This window comes from Liolophura sinensis, chromosome 1, assembly GCF_032854445.1.
Source record: "Liolophura sinensis isolate JHLJ2023 chromosome 1, CUHK_Ljap_v2, whole genome shotgun sequence".
Taxonomy (NCBI): Eukaryota; Metazoa; Mollusca; class Polyplacophora; order Chitonida; family Chitonidae; genus Liolophura; species Liolophura sinensis.
Genome location: NC_088295.1, coordinates 39018420 through 39040477, shown reverse-complemented (window position 1 = coordinate 39040477; position 22058 = coordinate 39018420). Strand labels below are relative to the sequence as shown.

At 37.9% G+C, this 22058-nt stretch overlaps 1 protein-coding gene across 1 annotated transcript in view; it reads left to right on the top strand.

The window, feature by feature from the left end:
* The window catches only part of LOC135482159 (midasin-like), a 106273-nt gene extending 84902 nt beyond the window's left edge, over positions 1–21371 (top strand). Inside the window, 29 exon segments of the mRNA XM_064762018.1 lie at positions 1238–1530; positions 3551–3879; positions 4308–4430; positions 4818–5011; positions 5241–5631; positions 6425–6616; positions 8038–8289; positions 8838–8927; positions 9185–9381; positions 9684–9939; positions 10284–10563; positions 10787–10869; positions 11251–11409; positions 12353–12448; positions 13261–13355; positions 13668–13791; positions 14087–14243; positions 15623–15732; positions 16036–16140; positions 16369–16521; positions 16754–16904; positions 17170–17219; positions 18120–18216; positions 18415–18520; positions 19107–19212; positions 19644–19759; positions 20662–20749; positions 21046–21237; positions 21366–21371. Coding sequence (XP_064618088.1) covers positions 1238–1530; positions 3551–3879; positions 4308–4430; positions 4818–5011; positions 5241–5631; positions 6425–6616; positions 8038–8289; positions 8838–8927; positions 9185–9381; positions 9684–9939; positions 10284–10563; positions 10787–10869; positions 11251–11409; positions 12353–12448; positions 13261–13355; positions 13668–13791; positions 14087–14243; positions 15623–15732; positions 16036–16140; positions 16369–16521; positions 16754–16904; positions 17170–17219; positions 18120–18216; positions 18415–18520; positions 19107–19212; positions 19644–19759; positions 20662–20749; positions 21046–21237; positions 21366–21371 — 4591 coding nt within the window.
* The last annotated feature ends 687 nt before the right edge of the window (positions 21372–22058 follow it).

Here is a 22058-nt window from a genome sequence, read left to right as displayed (position 1 = left end):
GCAGTGAGTGGGATTTTAGCCTCTTTTGGTGGCTACAAGGCTATTTTGTACATTGTTTTACATTTTTCATCTTTGAGATATGTATCTGTCACGAGTGGGAAAGTTTGTATGTAAAGATCATTGGATTGCGCCATGCACTTTGGTTTCCACAACTCCGTAAACTGACCTTCATTGTACAAGTATAAGATAAAATGTCCTGAGCTTGTCATTAAATAATGTATCATATCTTTATTTTAAATTACAAAATTCATGACATATATGAAAGTATGTACTGCATATTAGAATCATTGTTAAGGTAAATGTTAAAGGGTAGTACCTTTAAAAGCTGAGGATTTATGTACATGTAAAGCACCACCTCAGTCGGTTAGCACGCTAGCGCAGCGTGATGACCCAGAAGCCTCTCACCGATGCGGTCGCTGTGAGTTATAGTCCAGCTCATGCTGGCTTCCTCTCCGGCTGTAAGTGGGAAGGTCTGCCAGCAAACTGCGGATGGTTGTGGGTTTCCCCCGGGCTCTGCCCGGTTTCCACCCACCATAATGCTGGCCGCTGTCGTATAAGTGAAATATTCTTGAGTACGGCGTAAAACACCAATCAAATGAATAAATAAACAAACATGAGGGAGGTATGCCATTGTTCATGGTCTGCATTTACGTTAATTACCATAAATTACAATGAAATTCAGGACCTTCACATCATTTTTTAAAATAGAATTCATGTGAAAGTAAGTGATTCAATACTTTGTTGCATTCATGTGTATCCTACAAGCAAGCTCTTTCATAATCTTGCTACCAAACTTTAGTATAAGCACCCTAAATGACCGAAAATTTTGCCCACAAGAGTGCATTTATAGAGGGAAGTATGTGTCACACAGTATTATTTTTGATGCTGAAACTTTCCAGGAGAATATCATCACATGTTCCAAACAAACCTCAAAACACTTTTCCAAACTCGATACAACTCTCAGAATCAGGAAAAATGGGCAGGTTAGTCATGGATGAAATTTATGGTCATCTAGGGTAACTGCTGCATATTTTTTTTTTTCCATATTGCTTAAGTATTTATTTATACATTTGGTTTGTGTTTAGCATCGTTCTCCAGATTGTATCAGTTACCAGGACTTGTATGAGTCCCCATGTATATGTGGAGGAAACCGGAATTTTGTGTTAAGTAAGCCATGGTTGAAATAGGAAGTTCTTCACAGTTCTAATGGATATGCCTGGATCTTATTTACCTTTAGGCCCTCAGCAAAGCTGCAAACAGTCCTAAATTCCTTAGACAGCCTTCTTGGACAGGACAGTGGGAGAGGTAGGCTGTTTCTAGCTGTGTGGAGGAGGTATGGCCACCCTGAGCCATGTGGATCCGAGAGGGAAGCTGAACTACGAATTTCTCTGCAAAACATCTGCAATGCATTGTTAAAATCCTCCCCCAGGCCACAGGAAGTGAAGTGTTCCAGAGAAAACAAAAACCTGGCGACCAGGATGTTGGTGGCAGTCTTCGGGAAATTGTTGCAAAAAGGCATTTTTGCATACGGTAATAATATGTTGACAGGAATGACAATTTTGTTTATGGAAGAATTCTGTTCAGACATGATGAAATTTAATGGAAAAAGTAGTGTTTACCCGCTTGTCACTTTACTTTACTATAAATAATTTTTTTATACACACTTTGCCCTTTTTTTCGGTGTGCCAGTAGCCTAAGGAAAAGGTTTTTAGTTATTTTGTCAATTTATACAGTTTTTCTTTGAAACAAGATCAAGTTTAGCCTCCTCACATCAGAGTGAACAGTTAACTTCCATGGAACAACTTTGGCATCCGTCAGTCACAGCAAAGTCATATGTCTATAGTAAGCAGGCAACTGAGCCCAGGTTTTAAAGGAATAGTGTCCAGATTTAGCAAGTTGTCTTAAGTATAAAGATTATAACCTGTTTAACAGTATGTTAACAAAAGGGCCTCTGAGAATTGTAATTATGATTTTAAATCCTCCAAAAAAAATAGATTTACTACCCTAGCCGCTCTCCAGTGCGTAAAGCTGAGCAGTTGACATCATGGATTGCCTACCCAAGTCTAGCAGGCCTATGTAATCTGGGAATTCTTATCAAAATTTTGCCATTTTCGAGATGGATTCTAGCTACACAGAAACAAATATACTGCTGTATCAATTTGAACCCATAGTGGACGATGTTGAAGTTCTGATTTATGACACTGACATCTCTGGTCAGACTTTAGATTCCGAGTTTTCAGACGTTGAATTTGATCTTTGTCCAGGCGTTTCCAACCACTTTGGAACCGTAAGCTATAGCTTTATCCTGGGTTACACTGTAGGTCTACATTTCATGTGTATATCAGATTTAATATTTACTATTCTTTGCTTCCGTCCACTTCACATTAAATAACATTCTATTCCCCCGAGTGGATTTACTTCAAAAATGGGTGTGCAGGAATTAATTTTCCTAGTTGTGTTATGGCTGGAATTACTCAAACATGTCAGACAAGTATTATGAAGGCTGGCTTTAATCTTGTTTTGTTTCCTGCGGTGTCGCTGATCTTCCTATCTGGATCGGAGATCAAAACAATGGGGGAATGCTTTATCACTATAAGATTGCTTACGCACCTACCCTGAGCAGTATTCAAAGCGATGTCTTTTGGATTGTTTTCAATTTTGATCATCTTCTGTCAGCAGTTTTTGCTGACATTGCCGTAGATGTCAAACGGCCATTGCTTTTTTTTGTACACAGTTCACAATATGTTAGAAACTCACTCATTGGTCCACAGGAGAGACACAGCCAATGGGATAGTGTGTATCAAATCAACATTCATTGGAAGCCATCAAATGATTGCGTGTACTACTATTTCACTCTTTTTTTCATGCATACCGAAGATTGATCCAACTAATGACAAACGAACTCCCGCTTTGTTTTGCACCCACCAAGCCCTATCACCAGATTTTATATACATATATTTAAAGCCTGGTTTTACCTCCATGCTGTTAAAATTTAGCTGCCCGCCAGGATTTCTTATCCCAACTCCTGCCAGCCCGGCAAAAATTTGGCAGTTTTTGGTGGGTATAAAACACTTCCATCTTGTGCTGTGAAACCACACTTTCCTGAGGGCCATCTGGAAACTTGAAAAAAACTAACTCCAGGGTTCCTTGACGACCTGTTTTTACAACCGTATGTAGAACAGCTAAGCATTTTGTGGAGAAATTTGATATGCTTGTTGTCACTTGTGTGGCTTTTTAACGCTGAACTAAATGGTGAAGCTCTGACAGCTGGCAATGGTTGGACTTTCGGCGGACACTACCAAGTGTTGGCAGAGAAAAATGTATAAACCTAGCCTCATTATCTAGTGATTTTATTGCCATATCACTCAGATTACTGTATTTTTTTCCAAAATTTTTTTACTCTCAATTTAACAATATATACAGGGGTAGCTTATTATGAATAAATAACACTAGGCCAAATAAATAATAATAATAACACTGGACGCTAATTCTTTAAGTTAAAAGTTACTGGAAACTAGCAAATTAAATCTTGTTTTCATTTGCTTAATAGACGCAATAGAAATGGAGATTGAGAAGATCCAAGCTCTTCTCTCAGGCCTTCTTGAAAGTCTGGATCAACCAATGGTCTCAGAGGAAAAATTTGGCCTCACAGCACCACCTGGTGGTGAGATCTGTCCAGCCGGTGAGATGAAGGTGAGATCTGAGCCTCTCTTTGACCTGATGGTGTTGATGACGCAGCAGTATCTGTGCGTTAAAGCTCTGGAAGATGGTCAGTCTATGGAAGGAGCAGAAGAGTTCACAGACTTTTGTCTTCAGCATGGCAAACCAAATCCAGAGCTGCTGTCTTTACTGGAACAGGTTCAACTTGTTCAGAATAAAGTATGTTATATTATGTAATCCTTATGTAAACAGAAAGTACTAGAGAATAGTGTTTCTTGAGAAATTAAGAACTTTGTGGAGTAGAAATATATATTATTACTTTTCTATATACAGAGAATGAACACTCACAAGCTTGAGACTGTGTATAACTTGACTCATAAGGTTGTCAGATTTATTGTAGAGTACATTAACAAGTTTCTTTTACTAAGTGCTAAAAGGAGAAAACAATTGTACTGATAATGGGATCTTTTGAAATTGTTATGAAAGTCTCGTCTGGTTGCCTTAAAGTTTGAGTCGTTATATTATGCTAAATGAATGGCATTGTATTTTCAGAATTTGTTTTCATAAATAATTTTTAGTGATAACCTAGTTTGCCAGTTTTAAATTTAAGTAAATATTAATAGTTATCTTACTTACGTATTACCCAGGACAAGTGGCCTTTGATTCTGTCTTGTCTGCTGATCTCCCATGATGCACTCTGGAAGGGATCTCTGGGTAATGAACTAGAGCAGGCTGACCAACAGGATTGCCTCACAGAAGTCACCAACAAGGTATGTTGTACACTTCATCACTAATTAATTAGATAGATTTGGTAAACGGCTCAATTAGCATTTTCCTGTGTATGCCGTAAAATGTGGTAGGTTTCTCTTTCTGAAAGGTATTCTATTGTTTGTTAAGAGATATATTTTTTTTATTAATCTTGATCATATACTCTTTGGCAAAATAAAGTGCAAATTAAGGGAAATAATTAAGTGCAATTTTATTTTCCCACTAGGCAACATATTTCCCATCTTGTATGCATCGGAACATCACAGATTATTGCATATCTATGTTGAGAAGGCTTCTTCTCCTTTATTCTACTGTGAATCCAAAACAGAAGAATCAAGCTTTATTTCTGTTCTTCTGTTTTTATTGCACATTTTGCCTTATTTCTTCAGGGCCCAGGAATTTTCCAGTTGTCTCCCCTGACAAATTTCACCTTCAGCCTGCTGCGACCAGATAAGTATCAGGGGAAAACATCAGACAACATATCCTTAGGACATTTCCAAGAGTCCCAGCAAATGCTGCAAGATGTACAGCAGTTACTATGGTCACATAGTGCAGCCCTCTCCAGTCCAGTGTTTGATTTCCTGTAAGACTTTTTAGGATTATACTTTAGTGCACCTTTGAGTTCCTGAAATAAAACCTTTCATTATGAAAAAACTTAAGCTCTTAATGGACAAGACTGATAACTACAAATGAAAAAAAATATATAATCTGTGGAAAAAAATGCATTTAACAAAATAAAGTCGCCTGCCAAGGTCTTATTTTTCAAGCAAAATTCCTAAGCAGTTTAATTAAATGTGGATTTGGTTTTTCAGGAATGTCGAAAGAAGAAAGATTGTGCTGCTTTTCAAGAGATTGTTGGAAAGCTTGTCATCTTTGCTCTCTACTGAAAAATCATCTGCCTGGAGGCAACTTCTTCAAGATTTCCAAATGGCAAAAAGTGACAAACTTTATAGGGTTGCTGAGGGATTGACGGAAATTATTGAAACCTCCCTTTCCTCTGTCCTGGAGAGCACAATCAAGAACATCCTGCTTAAAAGTTTGGATCACGTGTACCAGCTGTTTTGTTCAGCAGACATCCTCCCTGTTACCCTGGGAGCAACCTGGTTATATGTAGGGCTGTCACAGTCACTGTTCCTCACTCCTGCTGGGCCTGTGGATCCTGTAGTTAAACAAAAAATTAAACTACAGTATACTGAGCAAGAGGTAAAATAAAATTAATAATTCTTCAACCTTTTCAACCACCACAGTGACCAATATTTGGAAACTTTCTTAAGAGATCTGTGGAGTGTTGAGAAATAATTTGCACAGTTGTATGAAGCTTCCATAGTGACATAAACAAATTATTTTCATCATAATTGTGTGCATAAATTTCTCTGAGAAAAGTGCTTTAGAGGTTGAAAAGGTTAAAGTATGTTGTGTATTGGTAGACCTTTAATTGGGAAATATGGTATTTTGTATGACACCTTGTCATTGTTTTTTTTATTGAAGTATCCTAAAACTTTCTTAGCTATATCACATATCTCTTGACATTTTATTTTGACATTGTCTTCTTCAAAAAAAAACAGTTAAATTATATATTTCTCCAACATTTATTTAGAAATATGGCATCATTTGAATCATCATTTTATTAGGAATTCTAGTATACATGTACTGTATTTAAAACAAATATCGTTTCCCCCGGGCTCTGCCCGGTTTCCTCCCACCATAATGCTGGCCACCGTCGTATAAGTGTAATATTCTTGAGTATGGCGTAAAACACCAATCAAATAAATAAATAAATAAAACAAATATCTGAAGGTGAAAGCTCAGAAGTTTTGTATTTGATTAGAAAAACTTTGTAATTTTGCAGGAAAGAAAGATATTTGCTTCTCCCATAAGACAGAAAAGTTTTATGGTTAATTTTCTGAATTTTCAAATTTTTTGTGTAATTTTCCTTAATCGACTTTGCAACAACTTGGTGAACACCCTTCCATGTTAATGATCTCTCCATTCTCAGCTGTTGGAAATAGAGAGTGAACTGTCCGTGAGAGATCTGAACCAATGGGTAATGACGGGATCAAAGCTGGATGAGTCCAGACAGGACCTTCTACATCCCAGGGTTCTGGCTCTGTTCAGGCGACGGAAGTTGTTGCTGACGCGACATGCAGAGTTAGAGAAGCAACAGGCATACAGGCCGGAGCCTGCACAGGTAAATGATGGAAGACGTGAGGGTATTTAGCTTTTTTGCCATAAACAAAGGTGGTCTCTCATGAATGCATTTTTGTAGCAAGCATGTAAATAAAAATCGAAAGTGTGTAACTATTTTTGGGTAAATTCATGTATTTTGTTGTTATTCATTTATTTATTAGCTCGCCTTATGAAGTAAGTAGAGGTATTGTGAGAGGGGTTCAGATGTTGTCGGGGGCAGTGTCGGTGTCCAGTTTGGTTAAAGTTTTTGGGCTATCATTGGGTTGCAGTGGAAACCCCATAGTACACATACAGCCAATCGTCCGACTGTAGCAATTTGCATATCAAATATCAAGGAAGTCTTTTACCTCATAACTCAACATTTTATTCAACTATTCACAGGCTTGTAGTTGCGTCCCATAGTACATAGATTGCCAAATGCAGATCATCATTGGCATATCAAAGACCTCTGTTGAAAGTTTTGCACTCATTCCCCACAGTGTCTTTTACCACCACAATGATTTTCAACTCCATAACATATGAATTCATTGCTCTGCAATCCATACGCATACAGTAAAGAGTCAAAGTTGAAACAGTATAATAATCTTTGCCTTTCTTGTTGATTTAAATGGCAAGATCTTAGCACTATGTAATTAGAGGATAATATCTATGTATGACAGTGTCAATCATTCTACTTTTTATTTGGGTTTTGAGGTCAATATTTGTATCGCATGACTTGAACATTGTGCAGTTTTACATACTGCCCAGTCAGGCAAGATACAGATATTCTCTGAATGCCTTATTTATTTATTTGATTGGTGTTTTGGCCATACTACAAGAATATTTCACTTGCGACGGCGGGCAACATTATGGTGGAAGAAACCCCTTGGGAAACCCACGACCATATTATCTCGTGATATATTGAAGCATCATACACACAGTGTATGTCTATGTCTATAATATTGTTGCTCGGCTACATCTTATAGTCAGGCCAGGAGGTCTGTCAGGCATATGGCCAAGATCAGTGTTTTCCTCCAGGAATTGTAGTTTCCTCCAGGCATTACAGTTTCCTCCAGGCATTACAGCTTCCTCCAGGCATTGCAGTTCCCTCCAGGCATTACAGTTTCCTCCAGGCATTCCTGTTTCCTCCAGGCATTGCAGTTCCCATTACAGTTTCCTCCTGGCATTGCAGTTCCCTCCAGGCATTACATTTTTTTTTCAGGCATTGCAGTTCCCTCCAGGCATTGCAGTTTCCTCCAGGCATTACATTTTTTTCCAGGCATTGCAGTTCCCTCCAGGCATTACAGTTTCCTCCAGGCATTACAGTTTCCTCCACTTATAAACATGACCGCTCTCACATATATATATTTAGAATTTTTGAGTGTGACATTGGGAGCAACTAATAAATCGTTGAATAAATGCTTTGCGATTTTTCTTGTGCAGTTTGACTTGTTGATCCAAGAAGTGACAAACTACCAGAGTGCCATGGGTGATCCAGAGGCTATCATCAGTCTGCTGGAAAAATTAGTCAGTGTTACCAAGAATCAATCTGTGCACTCAACGCGAGGACAGCTCAGGTGTTTTAACGAGGAACAAATGTGGCAATCCAGTTTACAGAAGTTCCTAGACTCCATCCTACTGAAATACTCCAGCTACAGAGACCTGCTCGAGCCTTTTCTACTTGGCATACATCAGGTATATTGTAGTATCCAATAATATTTTTGTACTCACACTGGCTTTCTTAATGTTTGAAAATAGAATAGTTATTTGCATGCTATGATCATGTTACAGAAAATAAAGGGAAGCCATTTTGTACTGGGCGTACATGAGGTATATTTTTGCATTCGAGGATATTTTTGTATTCGCACTGGCTTTCTTAATGTTGTTTGCAATCCAAATGCACATTCTTTTTTCCTTTAAGCTATAGGGAATAACTAGTTATTGGTATGCTATAATCATGGTGTAGAAAATGTGCTTAGTTTAAAAGTAATGTGATTCTGCTTTAAATCCATGTGGATGTATACCATCCAATTAAAGAGTTGCAACTCTTTAAAAATGGAGATGAAAAATATATATGTTCAAATCCGTAACAGGACTAATATAACAATTATGTCTTTTACAGAATGAGATTAATGGCTGATTTCTGGATAACTTTGTTCATGCAGCTTGCCCTCTGAGTACAGAGAAATTTGTTTAAATGTTCAGACTTCAGTCACTGATTTTGATGTGTCTGTTTTCCCCAGATGAAACATGGAATGCGGATGGTCAGTCAGTCTGCTTCAATTCACCACCAAAGGGAATTGTGGTTTACAGATCTACCTACAAACCTTCAGGTATAAAACTTAATGCTGTTTTTGTGGCATATGCACTCATTTCATAGTGGATGGGAATTTTAGGCTGTCTTCTTTTTTCGTCATAAAAGAATATTGCATATACATGTACCAAACATTTTCTTGCATGCAAAGTAATGTATGTATTGACCTTCACAGTCCATGTGGGTGTGTGTGAAACCAACCCCATCTCTTTTGTTGACCCTGTTATATATCAGAACTGTATCTTATGCACCTGCCTGTGTCTCTCTCAACTGCAGTTACCAAGGCTTAATTGGATTGAGGATGTCCTGCAAACATTAGGGAAATTCCCGAGCATTTCCCGGAGGACTCCACAGCTGATCTCTCTGGTAGAGAACCTTAGTTCACAGTCCTTTCTCCAGACAGTAAAGTTCATAGCTGAGGAGGGTCATGCAGGGACAGACAGTATGCTTGTTTCTCGTGGACTGGTGTCAAAGTAAGTTTTGCCAATTTATTGTGGAGACGTTTAAATTTTAAAGCAGAATTAATGGACAGAAATGACAAACCATCAAGCCTGTAAAAAATTTTGTTAGTTTTAAAATGTTACGTAGCTTCGGTAACCTGTGCATAATAATTCGTGACAAAATTTTTTTTTTTTCATGACTGCTTTTTAGAAGTTATGACAACAAAATGTAATCAGGGCTGAAATTATCCCACTGGTCTGTTGCGTGTGCGTATGTTTTATAGAGTTATCTGCCTGTTGTATGCATTAATTGTCAGCATTCTTTTTGGCCTCAGGATCTTGTTGAGTGCAATACAGATTCTCCGTCAGCATACTGTATTGTGTGTGACTCTCCCCTCAGAGGTGTTATCATTATTAAATCACCTGCTGGGTGTGTTTGTAACCCTGTGGGGAGAGCAGGAGGCAAGTCGTAGACAGAAGGAGGAAGAGGACAGTAGTCTCTACAGGTACAAGGGCACCTACGGGCAGGAGCTCACAGAAGACGAGCTAAATGAGCAAGATTTCAGGAAAGCTTTCCCTCACTATGAACAGGTAACTGCGTAATTAAAAACATCTGTAGATTTGAAGTTATTTTTACTGTGTCTTGGTTTTTGTCAAAGCTTTAAGATTCTCTGACGTAGATGGCTTAAATATGATGAACCTGTATTTGATCGTGATATGATCCAATCCAACCTCTGGTGACCTGACTTATTATGTAATAAAAAAAATATTATGTTAAATGTATTTTGTTTCATTTACTGAGTCGTACATTTTGAAAGATACACTCCATTGTGTAGCTCATCCTCCAGTCCCATCTCTTGCAACTCTTCAGTTCTTCGAATAGATGAGGTGTAACGTCCATGATTAATTTTTAAACTGTTCCTGATCTTTAAAAGGAATTTGTGGATGTCCTGGATAAACGCAGTCTTGATGATGGCCCAAAGTCCATGGCAGAAGATGCTGAGTTATCAGAGGAAGAGTTTTCTGCTGTTGGAATCTCTGAGCAGGAAATGATTCAAGTCTGGCACACGCACCAAACCATCCTTACTTGTTTCACAGAATCTGACTGGCTGAAAGAACCGCCAGTGACAGCACCTGAGGTGCAAGATCACCAGCCATTCCTGTCCTGTTATCAAACAGCTGCAGTGATTGGCCATAAGGCAGCTAAGATAATGTGTGAGTATAAATTCATTTTATATGTTCTGAAAAAAAATTATCTTGATAACAAAACACCATGCATTTATAGATTTATTCAAACTGTGACGTGAACAGCTAACGAAGAAAGTTAAATAAGATTTTTCATTAATTTTTTCAGAAAGTGATATTTTTAAAGTGTCGATGTAATATCAAGTACAGTAGAGGTACAGCAGGAATATTGAAATTCCTTTTTCGTTTTCAGATCATGGCATGGATAAAGAATTAATTGGCAGTCATCTAGCTATGATCACATCCATACAGAAAACAGCCTCTCTTCATGAAAAGGTGAGGTTTTTGTTGTTGTTGTGAATCACAAACTATATCAGCATAACAGATAAAAAGGAAATAAGTGAAATTACATGTACTCTTAAATCAGCCTGCATATGCTAAAGGAGTGGTGGTTTACTCCAGGCACTCTAGTTCTCTGTGCCCATAAATTAACCTAATTGCAAAGAAAACGTCCTAGGTATAGTATTGCACCAGTCAAATAATAAACCAAGCAAATAAATAAACTGTCAATTCTTCAGCGCAGACTTTACATATCCTTGGTTTTCTGGGAAAAATGGAAGTATCATTTTAAAATCTTAACTTTGATGTTTGCATCTTTTCATAAAGTCCGTGGTATGTATGCTTCTTAAAACTAAATGGCTTCACCCTGAATTACAGGAGTTAAACAAGAAATCAGGAGTTGTTGGCATTCCATATGACATTTACCATGATTCCAATGTGGCTGAAGTGGTGAAGTGCCGCCCCCTGTTGGAGAGATTTCAAATAAGAGTGAATGAACTCCAGATGGACTGGCCAGATCATCCAACGTTAAAGCAGGTATAAACACATGAATGTTTGACATCTGAAGATATTTTAATCAGAGCTTTAACTCTGTTTATATTACTCAAATTTACCACACTTTTGGTAAGTACCAATATATAGATACATGTAACTGTCCATCATTCATCACACAGTATCTCCAGGACAGTTTACCCAAGTTCACCAAACTTACACCACACTTTCACTTAGTCATATGGAAGAAAAAAGCAACATATCAATTTTCAGCAACATATTTTTTCAAGGTCATTGAGGTCATTACAACTTCCTTTTTAAAGGCTTGTTAACACCATAATTTTTGAACAGTACGGCCCTCAAGTCCACTAGTCTAACACCAAACATACACTTATTCTTCGAGGGAAAACCCTAGTGATTTTTAATGACAACCCACTTTTTCAATTTCATTGAGGTCATTAAAAGGTAAGTTTTGTGAAAGACTTGTTATCATTATATCTCTAGAAATTTGTAACCAAAGCTTACTAAACTTACACAACATGTAAAGCTAGGCCTTTAGATGAACCATATTTAATTTCCGTGGTCATTCGTTAGTCTGTTTGGATGTCCGGTCATTTCTTGGTGCACTCTGTGTTTCTTGAACTGTCAAACTAAATGTTATCGAACCTGAACCACACTTGCACTGTGTCATGAGGAACCCCCCTCCCTTCCTTCCATTTTCTTGTAAACATTTTGACTTTGGGTTGAGAGGTTTTGAGTACATTGCACAGTGTGTATATTTTTTTTTCAAAACTTTATTTTAGGAAGTACGTGTAGTCATTACTAAATTCTCATTTTGTCTTAAGAATAAACATACACATAGTGTGAGCATTTGTATCTATTCAACATTTACATGTGGTATTAAAAAGAATGCTGAATCATGTTAAGGAGTGTTAGCCTATTTACATTGTACTGTTTGTTTGTGCACATCTCCTGTCTTTACTTTCAGTTGAACAAAATTGTACAGAGGATTCTGGGATTCTCAGTTACCTGCCCTGTAATGAAGTTTCTCACAGGTCTGGAGCTGCTTGTACAGAAGGCTCAGGTTGGTGAAAATGCAGCGGAATACAATAGTTCTAGATGTATTCTCTTCTGGAGCCATAGCTTTCATCAAATGTAAGGATAAATAAATGACCTTTGTATGTTAATAAAAGTCAGGCTTTAATTTGCTAACATTTATGTTCATTAACTGTAAGTGGGAAGGTCTGACAGTAACCTGCGGAAGGTCGTGGGTTTCCCCCGGGCTCTGCCCGGTTTCATTCCACCATGATGCTGGCCGCCGTCGTATAAATGGAATGTTCTTGGGTACGGCGTAAAACACCAATCAAGTAAATAAATAAATCAATATGTTCATTAAGCTGTGCATACAGGGGTCAAATTTACTGCTTCTGTTGTTTCTTAAGTACATCTATACAAGTGTAATATTTTTGTAATGTATAAAGTCTATCAATCTGTGAGGGCTTCCATGGCCGAGTGGTTAGTGGGCAAGCACGGCACATTGGCACAGGAGCATCTCTCCTATGCGTTCACTGTGAGTCCAGCTCATCCTGACATCCTCTCCGGTCATATATGGGAAGTTCAGCCAGCAACCTGCAAATGATCGTGGATCCTGGGGTCTACCCAGTTTCCTTCACTGTAATGCTGTCCTCCAACAACAATGCTTACTGCTGTGGTATGATTGAAATATTTTTGGGTGTGGTGTAAAACACAGATCAAATAAATCAGTTTGTGATAAGTTGTTTCAATGAAAAAGTAAATGAATGTTGATCTGTACAATAACATAATGATATTAACTGCATTCCCATTGTTGCTTGTCATCTAGACGCAGATGTGATGAAACATATATTGTAATTCCAGGACTGGGAGAGTAATGCAGCTAGCTTTGTCTCCATATCAGTTCAGCTCAGAGAGGTGACTGACATGATCATTGAATGGCGAAAACTGGAACTGAGGTGGGCATATTTGTCGTTTGAGAATCTATTGACTGTCATAATACTGGTGTGGATTTGTGATTTTATTATTCATAATAATTTATTTGTCTTGGAAGAGAAAGCCTAAATCTTTAAATAGCGAAATTAAATCATACACTGTTCTTTGATTTTTCGCTATTACAGATAACTGTTTTAAATATGATGGTTATTATAGCTTAAGAATAAACATTTCAACTTCAACAAACATGTTGTAAATTGAAAGAAAACGTTGTAGTAAAAGTTTTTCATTGTAAAACCAGTTTCACTGAGATAATAAAATGTTTTGGTCTCAAGTTGTTGGAACAAGTCCATGGAGATGGTGTTGGTGAAGACTCAGGAGAAGGCCCACAAATGGTGGTTCTATCTGTACCAGCTGGTGGAATCCGTGTTGAGCGATGAACGACAGGACGGTACTCAGGTGAGGACCAGCAATAATCAGATCGTCTTCAATTTTCTTGAAAAATTGTCTTTTTAGGGTGTTGTCTAGTTTTGTAAGTCAGGAGCCAATCTGCATAAGTTTCAAATGTTTTTTAAAAAAAATTCAGCATGGTTCCCAAACATGTTATTAAATTTTTTTAATCTCATTCCTCGCAGTTCAGACAAAATTCTGTTTGTTTTTCTGTAACATTTAAGGTTGTAAATATTAAAATTCCCTATAACCTTTATGAATGTTGTTTAAAAATGTTCATGTGTAGTATTTGTTTTGTTACCAGTCTGTCAGTTCAGAAGACAAGAAAACAGATAAGGAAGTTGTGTCGACATTGACCCAGTTTCTGGAGAGCTCCCCTCTGGGAGAGTTCTCTGTTAGGTTGGACATGGTGTTTGGGTTTCACTGTCAGCTGGTCCACGTAAAACCATCAGATAAACAAGGTAACAAAGATACTATCAATGAGCATTTCCACATTCCTCCTGTTGGTATTCCACTAAAATATTTTGGTCATCATGCTAATGATACTATTTTATGAAGTTGATGTTGGGTCTGTCTGTCTGCCATTTTGTCTTGTTGTCATGTTTTAGTTTTATCAGCTCCAAATACTTGCTTGGCGTTCAGCATGAAGGGGATAGTGCAACAACCCGTATCACCCAAATACTTGCTAAAGCAAGGAAACAGGCTGGTTGGCCCGGTGTCAGTATAATGGGACTGGGTGGGGTGTGATGTATGGTGCCACCAACACGATACTCCAGTGGTGGCAGTACTTTGGCGTCATGCATTCACCCTGCCACTAGAAGACAGAATATCTACACACACTTTATGACCCCTCGTTGTCGTATGACTGTAAAATTGTTAAGTACGATGTTAAACCCCAAGTACTCCAGTGGTGGCAGTACTTCGGCGTCATGCATTCACCCTACCACTAGAAGACAGAATATCTACACACACTTTATGACCCCTCGTTGTCATATGACTGTAAAATTGTTAAGTACGATGTTAAACCCCAAGTACTCCAGTGGTGGCAGTACTTCGGCGTCATGCATTCACCCTGCCACTAGAAGACAGAATATCTACACACACTTTATGACTCCTCGTTGTCGTATGACTGTAAAATTGTTAAGTACGATGTTAAACCCCAAGTACTCCAGTGGTGGCAGTACTTCGGCGTCATGCATTCACCCTGCCACTAGAAGACCGAATATCTACACACACTTTATGACCCCTCGTTGTCGTATGACTGTAAAATTGTTAAGTACGATGTTAAACCCCAAGTACTCCAGTGGTGGCAGTACTTTGGCGTCATGCATTCACCCTGCCACTAGAAGACAGAATATCTACACACACTTTATGACCCCTCGTTGTCGTATGACTGTAAAATTGTTAAGTACAATGTTAAACCCCAAGTACTCCAGTGGTGGCAGTACTTCGGCGTCATGCATTCACCCTGCCACTAGAAGACAGAATATCTACGCACACTTTATGACCCCTCGTTGTCGTATGACTGTAAAATTGTTAAGTACGATGTTAAACCCCAAGTACTCCAGTGGCGGCAGTACTTCGGCGTCATGCATTCACCCTACCACTAGAAGACAGAATATCTACACACACTTTATGACTCTTTGTTGTCGTATGACTGAAAAATTGTTAAGTGCGACGTTAAACCCCAAGCACACTCACCAAATACTTTCCAATTTTGATAGGTCTAATCTTTTTTTGTAGCCTCAGATCAAGTTTGGAAACAGATTGACGCATGCATTTTGCCTATTTTGTAAGGATTATACAGTCTCTGGATTGGCTTGTTTGTCTTTGCTTTCAGAGTGGCTGTTGAACATACTGTGGAATCTTCATCAGTTTTATCAGCAGTTTCTACCTGTGGTCACAGACGAACTGACCAGACAGAGGACACCTATAGAGAAAGAGCTGAAGGTGAATTTATGTTAATGGCTTCAGATAGGAGTTAGTTCTTGTACTCCTGCAAATCGTTGAAGAATTATTCCAACAAGTATAAGATTTTTTTGTGTATTGTAAACGAAACAAAATTTGTCATTGTTGGGTATGCTAACTGCATTTTTCATTAAACATCAATCACAGAATGAAAGTATGTGTATCAAGATTTATCTTTCGATGGATGTTGTTGATATTCTCCAACTGAAAGTTCATTGCTGAAAAGTTAATTGACAAAACATATCTATTATGTGTGTTATTTTATGTACATGTTTTTATTTGAAGGGTTTTGTAAAAATTGCCCGATGGAATGACATCAATTATTGGGCCTTGAGGCAGAACACAGAGAAAACTCATCGTACGATCCACAAACATATGAAAGCCTTCCAGGTATGTAAGGACCCGTTCATGAACCCCTCTTCCCATTTAACTCTCTCCTTATTGTTTCCATTTATTGATAGAACATAATGGGTATTGGACCAAAGAGTAAATCAAGTTTATTGCGGATTCCAGAAATGATCATTTTCTTGACAGGATTGTACATTTAATATTTTCCACCCTGCAGCAGTAAATTATATTCACAACCACAATAAGCATTGTCATAGCATATTATTGCAGGTTGTCCTAGCTCAGCCAGTCAAGAGCTTACTCGTGGAGTCCCAATCAAATTTGGACATACTGCACAATCCGGCCAATGAGAATTGGTCTGACATTGTTGAAAATTTCAATGCTGAGATTCAGCAGAATTGGAAGAAGCACCGGCTTTCACAGGTAAAAAATGATTGCTTTGAAATTGTGAACTTGAGAGCATTTTCTTTCAGAATATGACAAAAATGTAAATTTAAGGTGTGGAAAATAAGCTTAAAGATAAGGTAAAGTTACTTTTATTGTGAGTTGTAATATTTACAGAAATAAATGGATTTTCTGAATTTGAAATGAACTGACTTGAGCAAATTGCATGGTTACTGGATGCATGGTTAACATTTCAGTCTCATTTTTGTAGATTTCTTCATATGATAATCTCCCAGTACTGGATGAAATGCCCCTACAGAGCCGTGCTGCCAGCCTGTGTCGCCGCATGAACACCCACTGTTCAAAGATCACCACATCAGCCGAATACCAGCAGGATGTGAACAGCTTGGATGAATACACAGGTTCTAACACTGCTTCAGTCACTCTATCTGAATCCTTCATGTTCTTGTAGACTGAGAATGTTGATGCCTTTTTCTTGAAATGGCTAACATGGTTATATAAACCATGAAGCCTTTGAAGTCCTTCACCTCCAAGCAGTTGTTAAAAAGTAATATTCTATGTATTTACTGTAGACAATGGTTTTTGTACATATGTATGAGGTCTGCATGGTTTTGTGATATACATACATGTATATTCTTATACTGACATATTATTTTTGTACTTTAGTGATGGTCATTGAAGCCATTGAAGATTTGCAAGCTCTGGAAGTTAATAAGGTATGCTCGTAAAGGCCTTTCCTGTTCTTTATTATATAAAGTGTACATATACTTTGATACCTTAACCTTTCATCAAACGTCCTAAACACAATCATATTTAACATGACTATCCTAATTTAGCAGGCTTTTCGCTGATGAAAGAGCAGCTTTCAGTGCAATTTATGCACATTTTTGATCATTCGTTGGTGACAAAACTAAATTGGCTGGATTGGCTAATTTCAGGGCTTAACAGAAAGTCATTTTTTCACTCATCACGGAAAGTTGCCTTCAGAATATGGTTGAATAAACACCTTGCAAACATCTGAAAAGCTTGAAGAATTACACTGCTTCCAAACCTGCCCCACAGGGAGACAAATGGCATTATAATACAAGCGGCGCAGTCTAGAAGAACATTAGGTCCGACTTGTTATGTTATAAAACCTGGGGTAAATGTGCAAGTATTTATTACAGAAAACAAGACCACCTTGCTTGTAGCTGTTCCAAGGGAGGTTTTAATCTTGGATTATTCCAAGCTATGTTTAGTTTCCCCAACATAATTCTGAGTACCCTACATCCTCAACATTTTCGCATATATAAAAGCAAATTTCAGTGCAATTTATGCACACTTTTAATTTGATTTTGGAGACAAAACTACAGAGGTTGGATTGGCCAGTCTCAGGGCTTCACCAAAAGTGTAATTTTATAAGCCACCTTGAATAAACACCTCACAAACATGCGTACGGCTGAAGAATTTGAGTACTGTTGTTTTTAGTGGCTTTTTATCCAGCATATAGTGCATCCATCAAATCAGTAAATACCTGTAAGTAAATAATGAGAGGGAGTGTTTATATGGGTGTGTAATATTGCTGTGGATCACTCTCTCTCTCTCTGGGGTAATTTCAATTCCAATTTTTCCTTCAGGAGGTTGATAAAGAAAAGCAGAAATCTGAGGCCAAGAGCATCAACTTGAGGAAGAGAAAAGCTTTGTCAGATCTGTTCAAAAGTCTTGCAGAACTGGGTAAGGGTTAATTATCATTTAGTACAGATAAAATTTAAAAATCATTTACTCATAGTTTAATGATCGCAGTTTCCGTATCGATAAGCAATTACTAATACAGTAATTCCAAATGCATGGCACCATATTCCTAACACGAACATTGTAAATAAACATGCCCCTTTGATGAATTATTGACACGTATTTGTCATAATTTAACAGGTTTGTCATACAGAAAGGGGCTAACTCTAAACACGGAAGAGCTCCAAACAGCCTGTTTACGTGTGCCACCAGTAGATGTTGCAGTGCTCACTGGGAAGCTAAGCAGGTAAGCATTTCTCTAGTGGAGTCCTCCTTGGCAAAGAGCTTATCGTGCCAGAACAGCACAATGACTCAGGAGCCTCTCACGGCGCCAAGGTAATCGCTATGAGTCCAAAGTCCAGCTCATGCTGGCTTCCTCTCCAGTCATACATGAGGTAGTGGTGGATTTCCCTTGGCTGTGCGCAGTTTACTCCCACCATAATACTGGCTGCTGTCATATAACTGAAATGTTCTTGGGTGCAGCATAAAACACAAATCAAATAAATAAATAAATAAATAATTTCCTCTCTGCTCTTTTCATCCACTGATTACATCCCTTGTTCCAAGGAACTTTCAATAATGAATGAATTGATGAAATACCTGTAGCAATCCTAAAGTTTCTTAAATGTGGGAAAGTTCAGTCAGCCGAAGATGCATCTGGCTGTGAAAATAAATACACGTGTTGTCTCTTTTATGGAATAATCTTGTATTAATGATGGCTGTAGTTAAGGTTATTAGACTTTAATTATGAGTAGCCATGTGTAGGTTGCAACATCTTCAGTTTTAGACATTATATACGTGTACAGCAGGTTGCATACTTGTTGTGTTGTCAGTGGTAGCAGGAGACTTGCCAGGCTGTGGGAGGGATGTTCTCATTACTACTACAGATGTGTTTCCAGAAGAGCTCAGTTACTGGCAGCTTTGGAAGCACCCTCACAGGTAACCCACTATATGCATCTCCATGTACTGATAAGATATGTGTCATATACCTTCCAAAAGGTGTATGTTTGTACCAGTTTTTTCCGTTAGTTTTACTTTTAAGCCATTACTGAACTACAAAGAGTGCCATATTGCTAACTGCTAATAAGCAACATGAAAACTAATGTATCTCTCCACTGGCATAGTTGTGCCAGTTCAAACCACTGAACCTTGACCATTGAGGTTGCTCGTTTGATTCCAGCTCTTATCCAATTGGCTGCAGTCATGCATCAGAAATTAGGACTGGTGAGGTACATAGCCTTGACCAGTGAGGTTGCTTGTTCCAATCCAGTTTCTGTTGGATTGGCTAAAGTTCTGCATCAGGTATAACATCCAGTTAAATTGGATGATGCATTGATTTGCATTTGTTATCATATGGTCTTGTACTACAGGAGCTGGGAGTCAGAAATATTGACAGATGTCGAGGATTTACTGAGCAAATGATGGCTATCCTGATTGAAAAACAGGGAGAGACAGCAATTCTAGCAGGGGCATATAGCACCTTGATGTAAGTTCTTGTTTTGACCCCTCTATTGAAAATTACCCGTAATATAATCCTGAAACTCACACTTTACATTAAGTATTAAAACTCTCAGATCAAGTTTACTTGACATCAAATCAAAGTTGAAAAACAATCATATCCATACACAAGATTTGCACATTTATTTGTTTACTTCATTCTGATTGCATGCGGGTCAGGTTTTCTGTAATTTCTCATATTTTTTCGATAAAAAAATATCTTTTGGAACTGTGAAGATGTTAAGATATAAAGATTTCTGTTACCAGAAGTCCATACCTAGAAGTATGCAACTTCCCTAATGCTAGTCTCCACAGAACTTTACACTTTTCTTCCATCTTTAACACATTATGTGACGTATCTGCGCAGCCGTGTATTTTTTTTTCTCTCTATGGTGCAGATAATGTAACGAGAAACGGCTGATGCATGATGGGATCCAAGCGCGGTTGTGTTGAAATAGACTTTAAACAATTACGTCAACGGAAAGTTTTGTAAAAGGGCAAAAGTGTCTTTGCTAGAAATTGTATTAGAGTTGCTTGAAAATATAAATATAATCAGTGGGTTTATAACATGTATACTAACGTTGATTATCGAAATCGTAGTTTTTAAATATGCAGTTTCGGTTTCAAGGTATGGCCAGTTTTTGTAGCAGCTGTTTACAATTAGATTTCCCATGATTCAGGTCATAATTTCCACCGAAGAGGTTGGCATATTTCTCCACCAGGGGGCACGAGCTTCTACCGATGATGTAACGTGTGTGCCATTGAGACTAGCTATAGGGAAGTTGCATACTTGTAGGTCATGAGCTTCTGATGTCAAATATATACATATATAGATGAACATAAATGTTTTCCATTTTGCTTGATATCCTATGCTTACATCTCTGTCTGTAGGAAACTAACCTATGTGTTAAGCCATTTGAATGGTCCGCTGTCGGCCAATGAAGGCCTTCCACCGCAGGATGCATGTCAAGCATGGCTTGTGAGTATCATGATTTTCATTTTATACCAGTGAGTGCTGATTTAGTGCATTGCAATTTCTATAAATTGTCCAGTTTATTTATCATGGGTCTGTTTATGAATTTACCAGTAATTTGGATCAAAAGTAAATTTTTCTGTTTACAAATATCTGCCTCTCAAAATTTAGCTTTAATGCAACTGGACAGTTGATTGAACATAGACTTTTCTTGATGCTGCAAAGAGAACTTTAAAGTTTAATGTTTTGGTTATTTTAAGGAGCAGAGTGCCTAAGGACCCGTTTATGTGTTTTTTTTTTAGGATAATGCAAAGAAACTGTTGTTGACAGTGATAGAAGGTTTAAAACAGTTTGGGGCCATCCTTCAGTGTTGCCCAGAATCAGTTTCTGTCACTAAAACCTGTACGTCCCCCCTGCTGCTGAGTTTGCTCCCCTTGACAGCAAGGATGAAGCTGGGTGATGAGAAGTGGACTGAAATGGTAGATTGTATTGAGGTAATTTTCTTCTTACCTTGGATTTTCAATATGATTGATATGTTAATACAAAGTGATATATGTATGTGGGAAAATACAAAAAGAAATCACATGCATATGTTATAATTTATAATTTATGGTGATTTTAGTTGTAGTGATTTGCATTGTAGTTTTTTTTTTTTTTTCGTGCAATGTTTTTTTTTTCCTATTCTGCACTTGTAAATACAAATTTAGGATTTTAGGTAAAGAAATTTTGTCATTGATGTAATCATAATGCGAACTATTTCTCCTGTTGACAGGGATTACAGCACAGTGTGGAGAAGTCCTTCTCTGTGGTGAGAGAACTGGAGGGGAAGAAGCTGTTTGTCTGGTGAGGAATATTTAATTACATGCAATTAAATGCCTGCTGCACCCTAATTCCTCAACCTTTTCACATATGAAAGAGCAACTTTGCGTAAAATTTATGCACCTTTTTCGTGTGATTATAAAGACAAAACACGAGGTCGATTGGCCAATTTCAGGGCTTCACAAAAAAAACTATAACTTTATCAGCCTACACAGAAATATGCCTTTAGAATATACTGGTAATAACATCTTGCAAACAGGCAAAAAGGTTGAAGAATTACCGTAAATTTTAACAGGGAAAAGGTTGTAACAGATGTGTTAAAATAATCATCTTCAATTCTCTAAGATGAACAAAAGTGAGGGATCAGAACTGGCCTTTTATAAGGTATGGGTGGATTCCCCCAGTCTTCATGTTCTTGGGGCCTTGAACCTTGATGCTTGTGTGACCATTGTCGCAGTATAAGGTTTTCCACTAAACGTGAGAAAGTTCTTCAGTA